This window comes from Rhincodon typus, chromosome 8 (assembly GCF_021869965.1).
Source record: "Rhincodon typus isolate 14 chromosome 8, sRhiTyp1.1, whole genome shotgun sequence".
In the NCBI taxonomy this organism is placed as follows: Eukaryota; Metazoa; Chordata; class Chondrichthyes; order Orectolobiformes; family Rhincodontidae; genus Rhincodon; species Rhincodon typus.
The window spans coordinates 69,104,026-69,126,092 of NC_063339.1; the positions used below are offsets into that span (position 1 = coordinate 69,104,026).

Consider the following 22,067-nt stretch of genomic DNA (forward strand, 5'->3'; position numbering starts at 1 on the left):
GGTTTAACATATCCAGGGACTGGATCAGCGATGGACAGGCCTCTCTGTGCTGAATGTCTTCTGATGAGATAGATGACAATTTTTTTAAACTATTGGGCCCATTAGTCACAGTGTTTGCATTGTGGCCCTCTGGTTGTGAATGCAAGATTGTTCGTCCATCTCTAACACTTTGTCAGAGTTTAACAGCATACCCATCTTGCTTATCTCACCTCTGCTGACTGTCAAAAGGAATTAACCCAGTTGCCTCACTTCCCTGTCATTTCTATTGCCTTTTCTGCAAGTTGCTTCTTAAAATATTCATCTGTTTTGTTTCTATTTAATATTGTGGATCTGCTTTTGCCACTATTTCTTGTGTGTGGCGTTACTTGTTCTAATACTATTCAGAACACAAAAGAAAACCTCGTGGAACCTCCCATTTTTCTCACGGCAAATATGTTATGTTTGCAATAAAATTTTTCAGGGCCTGTTGCAAAGTGAATTATCTTAAAAGTGTGTAATTACCATGGTAACTTGTCTTCTGAAATAACTGAACAATTTTCCTTACACTAATTCTTTTCTCCAGCCATTCAATACATCCCCTCCCCGCAACACTGCCACTGCCTTGCAAAACCTACGCTCCTCCTCCAATTCTGAAACAAAAACAAAAATTGCTGGAAAAGCTCAGCAGGTCTGGCAGCATCAATGCAGAGAAATCGGGTCAACGTTTTGGGTCCAGTGACCCTTCTTCAAGAGCTTCTCCAATTCTTGTTTGGGGATTGCTTTGTAACAATCCCCAACTTCTATTTCCTTGTCCCTGCCCCCCTCCTGCCCGCCCCACATTCAGCTGCTGAGGCTCTATCTCTGAAATTGTCTCGCTAAACTTCTCCACATCACTGAATCTCTGTCCAAGTTTTTAACAAGCTCTATTTAAAAACTTATTGAAATTTGATGACCAAGCTCTTAGTCGTAGAGTTGTACAGCACGGAAACAGGCCCTTCAGTCTAACTCATCCATGGTGACCAGATATCCTGGATAAATCTAATCCCATTTGCCAGCATTTGGCCCATATCCCTCTCAACTCTTCCTATTCATATACCCATCCAGATGCCTTTTAAATAACCACAAAAATGACTAGAGAGTGGACACCAACTTTTTAAAATTGCCCCTTCCATTGGGCCTCTGGAACCTGAGTTTGGCATCATTTCAGGTCCTGAGCACCCACTGCTAAAAACTTTGTTTTCTCTTCCCATTAAGAACAGGGAGCCAACAAAGGTAGGATCCCATGGACTCCAATGCTCCAGAAGATTCCAACTAGTGATAACATTGTTATACTGCACCTCTGGACGATTAACACTAGCTTTCATAGAGCATTCATTAGAGTTTGCACTGTGTTAGGCAGATAAAATGACTCACATTTACATTACATTTTTCATGAACGCTGGCTCTAAAGCATTTTGGGACATTCAATGAAGTAAAATAGGACTTTAATGTAGAATAGGGGTAATTTGTGGCAGAGTTGTTCCCTGCCTCGAAAGCTCCAGGTACGTCCCACTTGAGATGTGTTGGCCATGAATGGTGCTTTCATAATGTGATCGATAAGTTGATTATCAAGCTGCAATATTTTCCTGTCACGTAAAGTAATGGTTATGAAAGAGTTATTGTGGAGCTACAAAGCCTCACAGGCACAGACAGTGCCCAGTGATAACAAAAGAATGCTACATCTGTAAAACTGTAAGACTCTTACAGAGAATGTATAGAAGTGGAATACTATTTTAAAGCAACAAAAAGTGGTTACTTATGATGATAAGCTAGTTAGACCTCTTACTTTATACCTAAGACATTCATAAGGGAAATTAATGATTTAACAAAATTGTTAATTTTTATGTCCCTGGGTAATTCATAAATTTTAAGTTCAGTACAGGAACAAGTGTCACCATTCTGTCAGATCAGATACCATGGCTGAAGAAACAGAGGTTATGATTTATGAAGATAAAACTATATGTTCCAGGAGTAACAACTCCAGAGATTAAAGATGTGCTATGGTTAACACTAACAGTGAACGAGAGGTGAAAATATGTATATGGTTCAGAATCAATCTTGTCACCTTCGAACTTGCTTACATGTCTTGGCCTCAAAATCCTTAAAGATAGCAGAAAGAGTTTGACCAGTTCTTCAAGAACAAGTCCAGAAACAAACTGTTATGAGCTGACAGGTTAAGGAGCAACTGGTAGAATATGTCATTGGGCTTCCTAAATTCCTGGTCAGACTCCAAAAAGAAGGAAAAAAATCAATTGAGATTACCTCCAGTAGCAAAAAAAAAATTATGTCATACGGTCGAGAGGACCTGCAGTGGCCTGCAAGTGAAAAGAGGCTCCAGCAGATTTAATAAGAACCAAATGGTAATTGAGTATGTGCTACCATTCGCTAGTATTGTGTTGAAGACTAAAAGTCCAGTGAGATGGCTGAGAACACAGTTTAAGCACTGTCAGCATTTCAGAATTATTGCTGACTTATTAGCTGTGGATTGAAGACTAGAGATTCGAGCATCCCATCGGGAAGATGTATTGGAAAGGATACATCAGGGGCATTTGGACATTACCAGGTGTACAGCTGAGGCAAGCAACGGTGTGATTGCCAGAGATCTCAAAGAAATGAAGATCTGCTAACTCACTGCAAAACCTGTGAACATATATAGGATTGTTGGGTCTGGAAAATGCTTCCATCATTATTGAAATTAGAGCAGTAAATAAGTCTCCAGAGTTTGACCAAAGAAATAAATACCCAAGAACAAGAATGAGCAGTAAAACCCAGCTGACGTCCTTTTGAGGAACCTATAACTGATCTTGTTCAAACAACAAGACACTATAGAGTGAACAGATGGATACTGCAGATTTGAATTTGAAGAGCGATAATGAGATAACACAGGTTAGAGAGCAACATTTCAATCCTTTATCTTCCAAGATTAGCGACAGAAATAATCCTTAGTTAAGCAGTAAGCCTCCAGCAACATGACTGAGAATGTGAGCATGTCTCCTTCTCTAGAAAGACATCCACAGGGGCCAAATTAAGACATCTAACCTATTGAAGCAAAAAGCCTACAAACTTCAACAAAGATGTATCGGCAGATGGAGAGTAAAGGGCTCCTTGAACAAAATGGAGATGAGCTGCATTACGATTCCCATGGAAGTCTGAGCCACGTCTACAGATGCAGGACATTGTGCAAAAGAACAGATTTCTTGGGTTGAACATCCAGGATGCTGCAAAAAAACACCATCCAAACCACAAAGCAATTTCTTCATCCAGAAATCCAGATTTGTACTAAAAAGTATTTATTTCAACAGAGTTGCTGTCTTCCATAATGGCTATTCATGAGATTAAATATCTCTTCCCCTACCTCCCAGATGAGGTTCAAGAGGATTGATAGGAGTCAGCAGGAAAGGGTTCCTGATGTGATGGAAACTCAAGGCATTTAAGGGTGCTCCAGATAAGGTAACAGACCAGCTACTGGGTTTATCAGGAACTACATGCTCCACAAATGGCATCCAAGAAATCAAAAATCCTCCACCGTATGAGTGATTCATGGAACACTGAAGGTCAAGATCAGATTCAAGATGAACGGTCCTGAAAGACCTACCAAATCTTCCAAATCAGAAGGAAGTGTTTTGCAGAAGAATTGTGCAAGCTCCAGATGTCTAGTATTTGTGAAGTCAGAAACTCGGAGTGAGGGGAGTGATGAGATTGGGTAGTGATAAATGTAAAAGTACAATGTCTAAATGTTAAGTATGGAATTAAAACACTGCTTGCGGGGAGATGTTGTATAAGAATGCTTCTGGAAGAGTTAAAGTTAAAGTTGCATTAAGCTTCCCTCAATCTGATATGTTACCCAATCTTTGAGTGGAGAATTGGGCAGTCTTGCATGAGATCCTGGTTCCTGTCTACCTTAAGTAATTATACCTAACTAGTCAGTGTAACCTGTGCTCATTGCTATTGTGCAATGAAGTACCTCTTATTCTGTAAGACAAATGGCTATTGTTGTTTACACCAGTACTGGGGAAGGAGGGAGCTATTCTTATGGGACAGGCTTCACCTGACTAACGCTGGAACTGGAGTAGTGGTGAAGCACATAATTAGGGCTGCGGACTTTAAACTAAATTGGGGGTGGGAGGTGGGGGGGTTGTTGGAGTGGAGCAGAAAATTACCCACAAAGGTAAATGGGAAAAGGACTCAGAAGAGGTTACTAATGTTTCCAGAACAAATAATAGGATAGACAGTATGGAAACGGTCAGTAATCTAACTTCAGGCACAGCAAATAAGGGGACAACTATGAGAAGGGCGGGTGATCAATGCAGGACTGAGAGCATTGTACTAAAATACACGCTGCATATGAAACAAGGCGAATGAGCTTGTAGCACAGATTGAAAGTGGCAGATATGATATTGTGGGTATCACAGAAACATAGCTGTAAGGGGATCAGAGGTGGGAACTAAATATCTGAGATGCGCGCTCTATCGAAAGGGCAGGCAGATGGGCAGAGGGGATGAGGTTGCCTTGTTAGTAAGAAATAAAATTAAACAAATAGCAAGGAGCGATATAGATATGGAAGCCATAGAATTTGTGTGGGTAGAATTGAGGAAATGCAAAGGAGAAGGGACCATGATGGGAGTTATGCACGGGCCTTGTAGTAGTAGTCAGAATGTGGGGAAGAAAATAAATCAAGAGATAGATAAAGCATGTAAGAATGGTTCTATTATAATAATCATTGGGGACTTCAATATGCAGGTGGACTAGGAAAATCAGGTTGGTAGCAGATCTAAAGAAAAGTAATTTGTGGAAAGTCTACAAGATGCTTTTTTGGAGCAGCTTGTCATAGACCCCACTAGGGAACAGGCAATTCTGGATTTGATGATGTGTAATGAGGCACACTTAATTAGGGAGCTTAAAATGAAGGAACCCCTGGGGGCCAGTGACCATAATATGATAGCATTCACACTGCAGTTTGAGAGGGAGAAGCTGGAATCAACTCTAATGCAATTAAAAATGAGTAAAGTTAAGTACAAAGACCATGAGGGAGGAGCTGGCCAGAGTTGATTGGAACAGAGCCTAGCAGGGAAGACAGTACAGCAGCAATGGCAGGAATTTCTGGGGATAATTCAGGAGGCACAACAGAAATTCACCCCAAGGAAGAAGAACCAAGGACCATTCCCTTCGCCACTCCTTAGTTCACACCACACTCCCTACCAACCACTCCAACTCACCCAGTATCTTTCCCTGTAACCATAAAAGATGCAACATCTGCCCACGCACCACCTCCCTCACCTCCATCCAGGGCCCGAAACAGCCCTTCCAGGTGAGACAGAGCTTCATCTGCATCTCCTCCAACCTAGTCTACTGCATCCAGTGCTCCCAATGTGGTCTTCTCTACGTCAGTGAGACCAAATGTAGACTAGGTGACCGTTTCGCTGAGCATCTTTCTCTGGCCCATAATGGCCAGCCTAACCTCCCGGTCACTGCTTATTTCCTGCCCCACTCCCCCTCCGACATGTCTGACATTGGCCTCCTTCAGTGTCACAGTGACTCAGGACGCAAATTTGAAGAACAACACCCTATCTTCCGCCTGGGCACCCTACAACCTAGAGGACTCAACATTGAGTTCTCCAATTTCAAATAATCTTCCCACCCATCCCCCACTTCCTCCCTTCCATTCCACCTTCTGACCCTCCCTTCCAGCCACCAACCAGATTCGTCCATCCCATTGACCAACCACATTGTACTTACTACCAGTATCTACCCCGCCTCCCCTTCTGTTTATCTGCAGCTCCCCCTACCCCCACATCCAGTTCTGAAGAAGGGTAATACCCAAAACGTTGACTTCTCCTTTCCTCCAGATGCTGACTGGCTTGCTGTTTTCTTTCAGCCTCCTGTTGGTCCAGCTTCTGCAGTTTTTTTTTTGTCTCTGAGGCAAACATTGCTGAGAAGGCAAATTAGGGCCAACATAAAAACAGAGAAAAAACATACGATGTGGTGAAGATCGGTTGGAAGCCAGAGGATTGGGAAACCTTTAAAAACCAACAAAAGGACAACTGAAGAAACAATAAACAGGGAAAAGATGAAATATGAGAGTAAGCTAGCTAGTAATATATAAAAAGTTTGCAAGAGGTTTTCTGGATGTGTAAAGGGTAGAGAGAGAGAGGCAAGTGCAGACATTGGACTGCTGGAGAAGTAGCAATAGGAACAAAGAAGTGGCGAAGGAACTGAACTGGTACTTTGCATCAGTTTTTGTAGTAGAAGACACCAGTAGCATGCTAGAACTCCAAGAGAGTCAGGGGTAGAAGTGAGTGTAGTGGCCACCACTAAGGAGAGGCTGCTGGGGAAGCTGAAAAGTCTGAAGGTGGAATTGCTGGAGTCGGGGTGAGGTTCCCAGAGGACTGGAAAATGGCTAATGTTACATGCCTGTGGAAATTATAGGCCAGTTAGCCTAACCTTGTAGTTTGGTAAGATTTTAGAGTCCATTATTAAAGGTGAGAGTGCAGAATACTTGGAGGTACATGATAAAATAGGCCCGCGTCAGCACGGCTTTGTCAATGGGAGGTCATGCCTAACTGTTGGAATTTTTTGAGGAGGTAATGAGCAAGTTAAGCAAAGGAGAGTCAGTGGACATGGTCTATTTGGATTTCCAGAATGCCTTTGACAAGGTGCCGTGCAGGAGCTGCCCAATAAGATAAGATCCTGTGGTGTTAGAGGCAAGGTACTGGCATGGATAGAGGATTGGCTAACTGACTGGCAGAAGGCATAGAATTCAGATGGTAGCTGGTGACTAGTGGAAACCCACAGGGTCTGTGTTGTGACCACATCTATTCACATTATACATTAATGATCTGGACAAAGGAATTGAGGGCATTGTTGTATCATCTGCAAACTTCACAAAGATAGGTGGAGGAACAGGTAGTGTTTAGGAAGTGGGGAGGCTGCAGAAGGGCTTTGGATAGGCTAGGCAAGTGGGCAAGGAAGTAGCAGATGAAATACAATGTGGGAAAGTGTGAGGTTGTCACTTTGATAGGAAGAATTTTTCTTAATGGGCAAAAGCTTCAGAAATCTGAAGCACAAAGGGACTTAGGAGCCCTAGTTCAGGATTCTGTTAAAGTTAACGTGCGTGTTCAGTTGGCAGGTGGAAGGCCAATGTAAGGTTAGCATGCATGTTGTGACGGTTAGAATACAAGAACAGAATTTACTGCTGAAGCTGTGTAAGGCTCTGGTCAGACTATATTTGGAATATCACGAGCAGCTTTAGGCCCCGCATCTAAGGAAAGACGTGCTGGCATTGGAGGGGGTCCAGACACCGTATGCAAGAATAATCTTGGGGATAATGGAGGAGCAGTTGAGGACTGTGGGTCCAGAGGGTGCCAGAGGGTAGTGAACCTGTGGAGGCTAAGTCATTGAGCGTATTTAAGACAGAGATAGATAGGTTCTTGATTAAAAACCGAAAGAACTGCGGATGCTGTAAATCAAAAACAGAAGTTGCTGGAAAAGCCCAGCAGGTCTGGTAGCATTTGTGAAGAAAACAATCAGAGTTAACGTTTCCTCCTGAGGAAGGGTCACCAGACCCAAAATGTTAACTCTGATTTTTTTCTTCACAGATGTTGCCAGACCTGCTGAGCTTTTACAGTGACTTCTGTTTAGGTTCTTGATTATAAGGGGATAAAAGGTTACAGGGAGAAGGCAGGAAGATGGAACTGAAAAACATATCAGCCATGATAAAATGGGGGAGCAGACTCAATGGGCTGAATGGCCTAATTCTGCTCCCACATTTCATGGTCTTATCACCTTGCTGATAGTTACATATATCCTTAGACTCATACAGAAAGGAGGATTGGTGGCAGCACTATATCTCAACCATGCAGAGCCCAATATGATGATGAGATGATAGGAGCAGGAGGGAACTTCAGTTCAGCCAAAGCCAGCTGAAGCCAATGACAAGCCACTACAACACCTTGTCAAGCATGAACATGGACCAGCATGTGGAAATCTACTGTCAGTACAGTAATCTCAGCGCATGATACCTGATGGAGGGAGAGGGAATGTAAGACAGAAGTTGCTCATCTCTGTTCACCATTTTAAAAAAAATTGTTCATCGGATGAGAACATTGCTGGCTAAACTTGCATTTACTCATCCCTAATTGCTCAGAGGGTCAACCACATTGCTGTGCGTCCGAAGTCATATGTAGGCCAGACCAGGTAGGATTGCAGATTTCCTTCCCTAAAGGACGTGGGTGAACCAGATGGGCTTTTACAACAGTCAACAAAAGTTACACCGTTGCCATTAGGCCAGCTCTTTTTCCAGATTGTTATTGAATTCCAATCCCAGCATCTGCCATGATTTGAACCCCTGCCTCCAAAGCACTGGCCTGGAGTTCTGGATTGCTAGTTCAGTGACATTCCCACCGTATCACTGCCTCCCCTGCATCAGGCTAGAGACAGGCCTTTCTGATCAAGAGAACAGTTTTTAAAAGACATGCTACCTTGCATATCACATTGCTGTCTTTTTTAAGTGAAAAATATTATTGGTGAAACTGAGTAGACAGCAAATAGTAATGAAATTGACCGCAAAATACATTAGTTGGTTGTAAATTGATGCAGCTTGATGAGGATGACCTCAGTTGATGTGTGTTCCATTTTCACCGTGATGGAATTTCCCTTTGCAATTATCCTGTACCAAACAATCCCCAGTGTACCAGAATCACCATATTACATGCAGTTCCTTGTTACAAATTCATTTTTTAGTGTCAGTGCTCCAGCCTACTTTAAGAATTCTAACAACTGATCCCTTATGCTTTTTCTTCATTTTTTTTCCCTCAAAAGCTTGCTTGCTACAAGCGGAACTAGTGAACTATGAACGAGTAAAGGAATATTGCCTCAAAGTCCTGAAGAAAGAAGGGGATAATTTCAAGGCCCTGTATCGTTCTGGTGTGGCTTATTATCATCTCGGAGATTATGATAAGGCGTTACATTACCTGAAGGAAGCAAGGAACCGAGAGCCAACAGGTGAGCTATTTCCCACTTTACCCTGTGAAAAGGTGGGTGTCAAAGTGCACATTGTGTGTGTGTGTGTGTGTGTGTGTGTGGACATATACACAGTTAAGCATCTTGTTCATTTCGATTGATGGTCGTAGCATGTTCAAAACGAACAGCATTTCTTTTTTCCCAAACAAAAGGAAAATTTGCACTCTATATATTTCATATGAAACTCTGAGTTAAGAATCTAACATGTTATATGCTTGCTTTAGCTGACTGCTGGAGAACTACTGCCTTTTAATATTATTGTTTTATCTGATATTGCATTGTAAGAAAACTGGTGCATTACTTTGTCATCCCTGAGTTCAAGCAAGGATGTGACTTGGTGGTGAAAGGTGTATAATTTATCATTTTAGAAGCTGCATTTTAAAATAGAGACAAAGGAATTTTATTGAGTCCTGTGAAGGCTTTTGATTTAAAAGACTAAGATCTGGCATGTGCTGCCTTGGATTGTGGTGGAGACACGTTCAAGCCATGACATTCAAGATGGAGTTGGATTATTATCTGAAAAGGAAAAATATGCAGGGTTATGGTTGGGGGTAGAGGGGAGCAGTGGGAGGCTGTTAGCAATAGATGAATTGCTCTGCACAGACATAGTCACACAGCATGGAAACAGACCCTACTGTCCAACTCCTCCATGCTGACTAAACTAGTCCCATTTGCCAACATTTTGCCTACATCCCCGCAAACCTTTCCTATTCATGTACCTGTCCCAATGCCTTTTAAAGGTTGTAATTATACCCACCACTTTCACTTCCTCCAGCAGCTCATTCCATAAATGAACTGCCTTGTGTGTGAAAAAGATGCCCCTCAGGTCCCTTTTAAATCATAGAATCAAATCCCCACAGTGTGAAAACAGACCATTTGGCGCAACACATCCACACCAACTCTCTGAAGAGCATCCCACCCAGACTCAACCCCCTAACCTATTCCTGTAACCTTGTATTTCCCATGGCTAACCTACACATCTCTGGACCTTATGGGCAATTGACCATGGCCAATCCACCTAACCTACACATCTCTGGACTGTGGGAGATAACCAGAGCACCCACAGGGACAATGTGCAAACTCTACACAGACAGTCACCCGAGGGTGGAATTGAACCTGTATCCCTAGCGCTGTGAGGCAGCAGTGCTAACCACTGAGCCACTGTGCTGCCTCTTTGAACTGATTTTTTTTAATATTGCTTAGACCATGCTTAATAACATCCTTGTACTAAATCTTTTCCTTTTCACCTTAAACCTATGCCCTCTGGACTGAATGGCCACCTTCTTCTCTGTAGCATGAACATAGAAAATAGGAACAGAAGTAGGCTGTTCGGCCCCTTTTTTGAGTCTGCTGTATCACTCAGTGTGATCATGGCTGATCATCCAACTCAGTACCCAGCTCCTGCTTTTGCCCCATGACCCAGTCACCCAAAGAACTGCACCTAACGCTTTGAAAACATTCAAAGTTTTGGTCTCCATTACTTTCTGCGGCTGCCAATTTCACAGGCGATTCTGTAAGTAGTGAGAGGGCAATCCGGGAGGTAATATCTCTAAGGTAAGTAGATTGAGACAATTGGAATCAACTCATTTTGTTACGAGAAAATGTTATTTCTGATCGTTCTGATTAATTTTACACATCATTGATGGATCTAACGTGCATCTTGGGCTTTGCAATTCTTGGTGTGATACCACAGTGACACAATGATCAAGTAGTGAAGGTTATGAGCAGCATTGTTCCTTTCTTAATGATGCCAGAACAAGCACCACATCGGGCATCTATGTTCTATCTGGTGATGGGCTGATATTCTTAGAATATAAAGCAGGCTAGCTAGGAACAACTGATGAGTGTGCAGCTTTAAGACCATGCAGCAGATCAGCAGCCTCTACTTTAACTGGGTAACGTCGCAGAAATAGTTTGAAATCGTTGAAATCAATTCTTTTTAGTGCAAGAAGATATGTTATCTTTGATTGTTCTGGGCAATTTTACACAATATTGAGGGAACTGATCTTGGGTTTCACCAGCCTGTCACAATTACTCTGAATTTGATATTAAGATAATGTAGTGCCGTGACCAAGCCATCACTATTCAATACACCAGATCTCAGTGGAATATATTCAATAATCAGTAGGTTTCCAAATACAGTAATTTCTCAAAATTAACATTTGTACTGCAGATGTTAAATTAAAGAGTTTTTGGTTACTCATCTAATTGTTTCTGGAGTCTAGACCAGGAAATGTATGATTAATAAGTTTAACTGGAGACAAACTACATTCTAAATGTTGCTGAATTGTAACTGAACACAATGCTCATCCACAGAACCTCTCAAATTTGTGTCTGTAGAGGGGCAAGAGTTGAGTCAGTTCTCTATGTAGAATAGAATAAATAAGTGCATGAAGTCACAACTGATCCTTGATAGTCAATAAATCTTCTCAATTTCCGTACCTTTTGTTAGTGATCTTTGTCCAATCCCAAACCCAGCAGGAGTTACTGAAGCCCTGCTGTATCTTTTCGATTGAGTTCCACACTTGGTTACAAGTTTGCTTACACGCAGCAGTAACTGGTTTTTCATATGTAATAGGGAGCATTTAGGTTGGTTGTGAGGTTAGTGTTAACAATCTGAATCCTGACCTTTGACCCTCCACTCCACCCACTTCTGATTTGACAAAAGGCTAGAAGGGGGCGTCAAGTGACTAACTCTGTGCCCAGGAAGTGAGGTAATTGGCAATTTAAAGCCGAATAATGAGGTTGTGGGGCATATATTTATCATTTCGCACTTTTTATTCTGGCCAGGAAATCCACTGGCTAAAGTAAGTTCAAGTCTGCTGGTTCTGAACGTATGTGGCTTTCTACTGAGCTGCTGGATCCAGTGTAGCTGGCATCAGGCTTGCTACAATCAGACAGCTACTCCATCCCAATCTTTCCAATCTCCCCAAAGAGCCTCCAATTTCACCTCACCCTCTCACTCCACACTAGAAATCCGTGCTCCCTCTGAAGTGTTCTGACCTCAATATCCACAAACTCCCTCTTCCACCACTTCTCCAAGCCTCCAATACCCTTAATAAAGTCCAAAGACACCCTCCATCCAGGCTGCAATCCCTGATGCTTCCAATTTCCCGACCACCTCCATACATCCTCCTGGGATCGGACATTCTACCCGCACCTCCCCAACCTCCCACCACCCACCCATCTCAGGGCTCAAATCTACCTGATCCCATGATCTCCTTTGCAGCTAACCCCACTCCACTGGAAACTAAATCTTTCAGGAGATCAAAAGAATTAAAACTCCCTGGCCACTCTGAACACCCCCGGCCCCCTGAAAGATAAACAAAGGTTTGCCCCATTAACCTCGTGAATTGATCGAAATCCATGCAGGGTAGGAAAGCTCAGGTTCAAACCCTTGATTGTGCTTACTCATCTGATCACAATAGGGATGGCTTGGGAGGTCACACAACTGATTGTATTCAGGAAGGAGAAAAATTAGTGAGGGCATCCTTGAGACTTGAACTTTGATGAAACACATAAGAGGGAGGAGCAATCCCCTTGAATCTGTTCCATTCTCCACCGTTCTAGATTATCTACCTCAAAGCCATATTCTCGTGCTTTCCCAATATCTCTTGGTGCCATTAGTAAGTAGTAATCTATCAATCTCTCTCTTGAGCTAACTTAATGTCTGAGTTCCACAGTTTTGCTGGTTACTACTTAAATCAAGTCGCTGAAGTCTTACCAGGCCATAGCGTTCCTCTCTCACTTGAGAGAGATGACTGATGGTGGCTTAATCTGAGGGCCACCATACCTCAGGTGGGGGCAGAGAGGTTGAGAAGGAGAGTCCTTCGGGGTAACCTCAGTCAGTGTGGGAATTGAACCCACACTGTTGTCATCACACTGCTTTGCAAACTAACCATCCAGCCGATTATGCTAACTACCTCTTAATACCTTACCATTGTCACTCTAGCTCAGCAGCAACACAATACATTAACTTGCAGCTATTACAATTCAGGGACTCAAACTGGAGGGTTTTAAATAGTTTACTTATCATCTGTGGGGAATAACACACAATTTTACTTGTAGCTACTTCTGTCCTTGACAGTCTGCACAACTCACTGAATCTTTAATCCTAAAAATACAATTGTAATGTTTGAATTTGTGACTGCTTAGAGGCTGCCATCTGAAAGTTCAGAGATCCCAGATTCTCCCTTTTCTTTTCATCTGCAGGAAATTGTTTGCCAAATAATTCAGGTTCTTTTTTTGTTCAGACAAATTTGGCTGAGCACTTCATCTCTCTATAGCATTCCTCAGGCACACATTGTCACACAGTTACTGCAGAAGGGAAGAAACAGCATTAACCATCTAGATGAAACAATTACAAACTGTGATTTATGATCAGTTAAACTAGTTGATCCCGGTTGCTGGGCAGTTCCTATATCTTATGGTCTTATCCTTGTAATACCAAGATCACAAAAAAAGGCAAAAATCAAATTTTTGACCCTCCACGGTGCTGCCAGGCCTCCAGTCTCTCTTTCTCTCTCTCTCTTTCTTGCTTTCTTGCTTTATTTCTTGCTTTCTTTCTATCTATCTCTGCTCCCCTGTCCTGAGTCTCGGCCTACTGCCTCTAGGTCCTGCTGTTGCTCTGGGTCTCGCTCGCTTTCTTCCTTGCTGCCTGGTGATTTCTGGCCTCTCCCTGGCCAGTGTTACCATCTTCGCAGCTCCCTTACCATTTCTTACCACAGATAAGTGCCACTAGACTACTTTTTTCAGGACTTGTACTGAATCTGTCTCCTCTACAGCTGCACGTCCCTTGTCCCTGCAAGTGTGAGTGAGTGTGTGTGTGTGAGTGCTTGCGTGTGTGAAAGTAGGTGTGAGAGAGGCTGGTCAGGGGGGATGGGTGGCCACACATTTGCAACAGGTTCATCAGGCCTTATCTCTCCAAATGTTTTCTGCTGAATGGACCTTTATTTGGCAGGCACCAGGGATTATCCTTCATTTGCTCCAATCTAAAACAAAAGCAGCCTCTGTTTGTCTCGTTCTGTGATCCAAGTAAGATAAATGAATCGTAAAATGAAAAAGGCTCACTAATTAAAGCTGCTGTCTATTTCAGTGCTCAAGTTCAGCTCATTCCTTTAATTAGAAAAGTAGAGGTCAAGCCTGATGGACACGATTATGTTTCTTGAAGAAGTGTCCACAGTAGCAAACAAGGGATGGTACATTGATTTTTTTTTAATGGACTTCACAACAAATATAACCCCTTAATAGAGATTGTTAGCTAATGCTAAAGGATATATATTAGGTTGGGGAATCTAAGACTGGAGGGTAATAGTCTAAACATTTCTGGAGTGAAATTGGTCAACGCTTTTATATGTAAATGGTGGTAGAAGTTTGGAATTTTCTTCTACAAATGGCAATTGATGCTAGATCAGCTGATATTTTTGTTATTCAATAGTATCAAGGATATGGAGTTTGGCTCCAGACCAGCTTTGATCTCATTGAATTGCATGACTAGTTTGAGAAGCTGAATAGTGAGTTCCAGTTTCTACATTTCCATACTCCTATTGCTTCCATATCCTATCTTCTCCCACTCTTAAATTGGTCTTTTTGGTCAAAAGTAAAATTACTTCTGTGGAAAAAAAAGAAGGTTTATACAGGAACCTCTGTGCCAAGGTGCATGTGCCAGTAGGTGGCAAACACATTGCCAATTATGTATGGAGTTTACTTTTCAAGCGTACTTGGAGCTCAGTAATCTCTATACCAGTTAGGCTTCCAAATTTACCACCGTTAAAACAAATGCAGGCTTAGAAAAGTAACTTTTCTATTTATTCCATAAAGTCTAAATCTACGGTATTTGTGACTGTCTTGAGCCAACCCTTTTACTACTTTGGGTTCTGTTTTGTATTAGGATCAAGCTTCAGTGGCTTGCTCTGTACACTCAGGAGCTGTGTATCGGAAGTGTCACATTGTGACAAAGAAATAAACATGGCTAAGAAATGCAGTTTCCATCAGGCACGTGGGTCACAAGAATAGTAACTTTCTGCTACCTTTCCAGTGCTTCCTGAGTTTGTTTTTGTTTCCTGTTCATATTCTTCCATTGTTTGGAATTTTCAAATGCTTTCTCCAACTTGCTGTTACGAAGAAAACACAAGAAAGAGCACTCGTGGAAGCAGAATTATCACTGTAGTTATCCACCTAGATTAAGATGGTTAGTGCAATCGTTTTTATGGAGGGTTTTTGACTGTGCTGTAAATATTATAATATCTGAATTGAAGTGAATTAGATTTATTGTCATATGTACTCAAATGAGTGCAGTGAAAAAATTGCAAGCCACCACTTATGGCACCATCTTAAAAAGGTACCTAGGAAGAACTTCTCCAGTACAAGCTCTTAGTAAAAAAAATTAGAAAAATCAAGAAATAAGAAGTCCAGCATTGCATCACAACCACTCCCTGCAACATCCAATCCCATGTTCTCACTGTGTAAAACCAATTCTCCTGAATTCCCTGTTGGATTTCCAAAGTACTGTCTCATTCTCATGGGTCCCAGTTTTCATCTTCTCAACATCTACCACATTGACTTGACTCCTCATCAGAAAGACCTCCACCAGTCTTCTCTCTGCCTGTTTGGAGACTGCAGTCAGGAAGTGCCACAAAAAGCCAGGGCATTCCACATACTCAGGAAGGCAGTCTCCCGTATGGGACTCCTGTCAGGTGAATTGGTAGCCAACTCTCTGCATACCTCAGTTGGCTTATTTCACAAAGTGTAAACTGTTCATTTTAATCAGTTAATCCAGCAGCTTGGGCCTTGTCAACTCAACACTGACAATATGATGATATTGACAGGCAGTGCAGTCAGTTTAAATGGACGCAAGCCCCTGTATTGGCTTAAGGAGATCTGCTAATGTGAGCCCTTCATGCTGTGGTAACATTCCCCTCTATAAGGAGGGCCATTCTATTGGTACCACAGGTATTGGTGTCACTCATTTGTAACCCTTTCAACTCTGCAAGATTGTGGCTAAAATCTAACTGCAGTGATGTAAGAATTTCATTGGCATCTAATTACTTTTTTTTTGTGGGACATCGGTGTTGCTGCTGGCCAGCATTTATTGGCTGTCCCTACTTGCCTTTGAGCTGGTGGTGGTGCGCTGCCTTCTGAAACGCTGCAGTCCATGTGCTGTGGGTTGACCTAAATGTCCTTGTGGAGGGGATTCCAGGATTTTGACCCAGCGACAGTGAAGGAACGGTGGTATATTTCCCAGTCAGGATCGTGAGAAGGGGAACTTGCCGGTGGTGGTGTTCCTGTGTTCTGCTGCCCTTGCCCTTCTAGATGGAAGTGGTCCATCTGGATTTGGAAGGTTCTGTCTAAGGATCTTTGGTGAATTTTTGCAGTGCCTTTTGTAGATAGCAGCAGTGTGTACTATGGAGTGTTGATGGTGAAGGGAGTAGATGTTTGTATGTGTGGTGCTAATGAAGCAGGCTACTTTGTCCTGGATAGGGTCATGTTTCTTGAGTGCTGGAGCTGCACCCATCCAGGCAGATGGGGAGTATTCCATCACATGCCTGACTTATCCCTTATAGATGATGGATAGGCTCTGGGGAGTCAGGAGGTGAGTTACTCTCTGCAGTATTCCTAGCCTCTGACCTGCTGTTGTAGCCACCGTATTTATGTGGCAAGTTTAGTTGAGTTTCTGGTCATTGGTAACCCCCATGATGTTGATAGTGGGGATTCAGTGATGGTAACATCATTGAATGTCAAGGGGCAGTGATTAGATTCTCTTATTAGAGATGGTCATTGCCTGGCATTTGTGTGATGGCGAATGTTACTTGCCACTTGTCAGCCCAAACCTGGATATTGACCGGATCTTGTTGCAATTGAATATGGACTGCTTCAGTATCTGAGGAGTCGTGAATGGTGCTTAACATTGTGCAATCATCGGCAAACGTTCCTGCTTCTGACCTTATGATGGAGGGAAGGTCATTGATGAAGCAGTTGATGATGGTTTGGCCAAGGACACTACCCTGAGGAACTCCTGCAGAGATGTCCTGGAGCTGAGATGACTGGCTTTCAACAACAATGACCATTTTTCTATGTGCCAGGTATGACTCCAACCACTGGAGAGTTTGCCCCCTGATACCCATTGATTCCCATTCTGCCAGGACTCCTGAATGCAATCTTGATATTAAGGACTGTCACCCTCACCCCTGGAATTCAGCTCTTTGTCCATGTTTGAACTACGGCTATAATGAGGTCAGGGGCTGAGTTGCCCTGGCAGAACCCAAACTGGGTGTCACTGAGCAGGTTATTGCTGAGCAGGTTCTGCTAGATAGCACTGTTGATGGCACCTTCCATCACTTTACAGATGATCAAGAGTAGACTGATGGGGCAGTGATTAGCTGGTTGGATCTATTTTTGTGTACCGGACATAGCTGAGCAATTTTCCACATTGTCAGACTAATGCCAATGTTTAACTGTCCAGGAAGAGCTTGGCTAAGAGCGCAGCACCTTCTGGAGCACAACTCTTCAGTACTATTGCCGGAATGTTATCAGGGCCCATAGCCTTTGTAGTATCCAGTGCCTCCAACCATTTCTTGATATCAAGCGGAGTGAATCGAACTGGCTGAAGACTGGTATCGGTAATGCTGGAGACCAGTGGAGGAGGCCACGATGGATCATCCACTCTGCATTTCTGGCTGAAGATTGCTGCGAATGCTTCAGCCTTATCTTTTGCATTGATTTATTGGGCTCTTCCAACATGAAATGGAATGGGGTCTTTTTGGAGTCTCCTCCTCCAGGTGAGTTGTTTAATTGTCCACCACCCTTCACGCCTGGATGCGGCAGGACTACAGACCTTGGATCTGATCCATTGGTTGTGGGATTGCTTAGCTCTGTCTGTCACTTACTTATTATGCTGTTTGACATGCAGTAGCCCTGTTTGGTAGCTTCACCAGGTTGACACCACATTTTTAGATATGCCTGGTGCTGTTCCTGGCATGTACTCCTGCACTCTCCATTGAACCAGGGTTGATCCCCTGGCTTGATGGTAATGGTTAGGTGGGGGATATAGCGGGCCCTGAGCTTACAGGTTGTGCTGGAGTACAATTCTGCTGCTGCTGATGGCCCACAATGCCTCATCGATACCGCATCTTGAGTTGCTAGATGTGTTCAAATTCTGTCCCCTTTAGCACGGTGATAGTGCCACACAACACAATAGAGGTTATTCTCAATATGAAGGCAGAATTTTTCTCCACAAGGACTGCGCAGTGGTCACTCTTACTGATACTGCCATGGGCAGATGAAATACAGAGTCAGCAGATTAGTGAGGATGAGGTCAAATATATATTTCCTCTTGGTTTCCTCATCACCTGCTGCAGACCCAGTCCTTTAGGACCTGACCAGCTCGATCAGTAGTACTGCTGCTGAGCCACCCTTGGTCATGGTCATTAAAATCCTCCAGCCAGAGTACATTCTCTGACCTTGTTACCCTTGTGTTTCCTCCAAGTGTTGTTCAACATGGAGCAGTGCTGTTTCATCAGCTGAAGGAGGACGGTATGTGGTAATCAGCTGGAGGTTTCTTTGCCCATGTTTAATGTGAAGCCATGAAACTTCATGGGATCTGGAGTCAATGATGAGAACTCCTAGAGCAACTCCCTCTCAAGTGTATACCACTGTGCCACCACCTCCGCTAGGTATGTCCTGCCACTGGGACAGGACATATCCAGGGATGTTGATGATGGTGTCTGGGACATTTGCTATAAGATATGATGCGGTGAAAATGATTATGTTAGGCTGTTGCTTAGGCTGTGAGATAGGTCTCCCAACTTTGGCACTAGCCCCTAGACATTAGTAAGGAGGACTTTGCATGGTTGACAGGGCTGTTTCTTCCATTGTGTTTTCCGGTGCCTAGGTTGATGCCAGATGGTCGTCCAGTTCCAAACTTGGAACATTATCCTAAGCTGGTGAAGAGTACTGTACAGATGTGTGTCTTTCTTGCCTACGCTGCCTGGAGACCATCCTTCAGGACATGGCAAAGCCATGTAAAAGATTGTATGGTGAAGCAGATGATATGAGGACAGACAGTCTCTGGAAGGCATCAGTACAAGTCACATGGTCTGTAAGTTTGTGTACTGGGGTATTGATTGATTGAGATGAACCTCCTATGAAGCACCTTGGGATGTTTTACTGTGTTAAAGGCTGTAATATAATGCAAGTGTTGAATTGCTTTTTAATAATGTTAAAGGGAAAAATATTCATTTGCCTTTGTACACTGGTCCACATCCACTGATGCAGTTCAGATTTCCTGATGGCATTCATTGTTTCCTTGCTGTGAGCAGATATAAAATGCAAAGTCACCAAAAAGCTGATACATCAAAAATTTAGATACTTCCCTGTTTCTAAGCACATCTCTTACCAATTCTTTACCATTTCTAGATCTGCTTCCTACCTCTGAAATCTCAATGCTTGCTAGTGGTAAATGAGAGGTTCAAAGATTGAGGTGTGAGAGATTTGGGGCTTCTGAGTCATAGAAGACTGATGGATGATCTTGTTGAAACATACAAGATTGAGGGTAGATGTTGAGAACGTATTTCCACTGGGAGGGGGGTTGGTCTCATGAACTAGAAGGCATAATTATAGAATAAGAGCACACTCATTTAAAACTGAGACGGAAAGGAATTTCTTCTTCCAGAGGATAGTCAATATCTGGAATTCTCTATCCCAGAGAGTTGTGGAGGTGAGTTCCCTGAAAGTATTTCAAGAGTAGGAAGATAGATTTTTCAAATCAGAGAGTGATGAGGGCTATGAGGAGCTGACACAGTGTTGTGGCTCAGGGCTATGATCTAATGAAATGGGGGTGATGGTGGGGAAGAGTGCAGAAGGCTCTGAGGCCAAATAGCCTGCTCCTGCATCTATTTCTTATGTTCTCTCCTTGTCTCTAGGTATTTTGAAATTTGCCTTCAATTCATTCTCACTGAAAATTCACCAGGACCAGTAAAGAAGATGGCAACTCCAATTTATTTGTGTCCCTTAGGCTTCCCCTGTTCCTCTGTATTTAAATGCACTGAAACCACAGGTTCAAAGGAAGGCTGAGGAACGATGACGTGCATGGTGTCCCCACACCGATCATTCCTTGAACCATAGTGATGACCTTTTGGGGATTTTGAACTACCCTGTGTTGTATAAATGCCAAGATAAGAAAGGAGTGAGAGGAAGTCTTAAGCCCTGCAATTTAATGAGGTGGGCGATCACACTCAGGGTGATAACGGCAACGCTCAGATTGGCCCCAAAACTGAGGGAAGGCAGCAAACTCCTTCTGTCTCAACTCTCTGCTTTCATCTGTATATGGGTAACACCACACTCAGTCATGAGGCAAGGTAATGAATCAGCCTCTTGGCTTGTACTGTCTAGTCAGACGATGTTCAAGGCGGCTGGTGGTTGTGAAACTGTACCCAAAGTTCGCACTTCCCAAGGAGGAGGGTGGGGCTGGTGAAGCTTCGTAATCCAAGATACAACAGTGAGTGCATAGAGTGTAGAGTGGCTCAACTTTGTGCTTATTCTGTCTTTGTTTAAAACGCAGATACAAATGTGATCAGATACATCCAACTGGCAGAGATGAAGCTCAGCAGATGCTCGCAGAAGGAAAAAGAAGCACTTTAAAGGCAGTTGCTACTACAGGGTATGAGAGGACAACTGGTGCAGTGACTGGTGGGCTTTGTTTCGCCATCAACCTTATTCTCTGGATTGGAAGCTTGCCTGCTCGAGACAAGCTCTGGCTCCTCAGCTGAGGGATTGAAGAGCCAGAGGCCATTTGAAGTTTGGCATTTTGTGTAGCCAGAAACAGATTGGAAGTGAGCCCGAAGCTGTGACGTCATTACAAGACTTATCGGCAAGCTTTGTTTGGGACATTTTTAAATTGCGTTGCTTGGTTGAGGAAGGTAACACGTTTAAAAGGTTCATTTTTAAAAAAAAAATGACTGTTAACAAAAGTTTACAGAGAAACTGAAAGCCCGAGGAGTTTACCACTCTTAAGGGATAGGGAGAGACATGCTTTTGCAATGACACCACAGCGATCTCACAAAATGGTCAACTCCAGTTGTCCTGATTGAAAACTGGCCAAGGGAGATTATTGTCAAACAATTGATTTGATGGCCAGCATCCACAACATTTGAACAGAAAGCAGTCTTGTATATTTGCACTGCCATTTAGCCTTTATTTGTTCAGGTTTTAGCGATTTGAGGGAAAGGTTGAGAGTTGCTGCTCATAGAACCTGTTTAGAATAATACACATGAATTATTATACTCAGATTTTAAGAAGTACCTGTACAGTGAGGGAACAAGTATCTACAACTATTATCAATTTTGATAAACACGCTTTAAATTAAAAAAAAAACTTTTATTGAAGTGGAATTAGCTATGGTATAACACAAGTGTTGAGCATGCTAAGTGCACTGGCAAAAACAAAGTGGAGGAAGAGCACAATAATTGTTTGCAATTACCCTGAGATTACATTGTAGTATACAAAATGCATAATGAACTTGTCTCGAGCTTCTCTATCCATTATTTTAGTGGAGACATTTAAACAATTAACACAAAAAAGTGCATTTGAAAGCTAGAGAAATGAAAGAGAGAGGAATGTATTATTTTTCAACTAGAAAAGAAGCTGCTGCAAAAAGCTGGGTGTTTTTTAGGTCTCACTGATAACCATTCGTTGCCATGGTGATAGAATCCATTAGCAATTGCACAGAAAACCTAGATGTGTGTTCTAACACAGTAGACTTTGAATATCTTGGGACCTGAGGGTGTTAATATATATCTGCTGGTTGTGAGACTTTGCGTGTTATTCAGTGCTCGCAATTTCATTATAAGTTATTAACTTTGAACTGCCTTTTAAATGATTTACTCGGAGACTGTCTCTCTACTCTAACAGGCACATTGCAAAAGGGAGAGTGGAAGCTGAACTACTCATTAATGAAATTACAAGTGATGGGGCAAATGCTGCAGTTGTCAATTTTCAAATAATTGGACAATGGCTTCAGCTCTTATTAGCCTTTG

At 42.7% G+C, this 22,067-nt stretch overlaps 1 protein-coding gene across 1 annotated transcript in view; it reads left to right on the forward strand.

Moving 5' to 3' along the window:
- Positions 1 to 21,773, forward strand: part of LOC109923954 (tetratricopeptide repeat protein 9A) — a 62,827-nt gene extending 41,054 nt beyond the window's left edge. The window contains exons 2-3 of the mRNA XM_048600219.1: positions 8,836 to 9,018; positions 20,594 to 21,773. Of these exons, the coding sequence (XP_048456176.1) occupies positions 8,836 to 9,018; positions 20,594 to 20,673 (263 nt within the window). The 3' untranslated portion in view covers positions 20,674 to 21,773. The remainder of the gene's footprint in view (positions 1 to 8,835; positions 9,019 to 20,593) is intronic.
- The last annotated feature ends 294 nt before the right edge of the window (positions 21,774 to 22,067 follow it).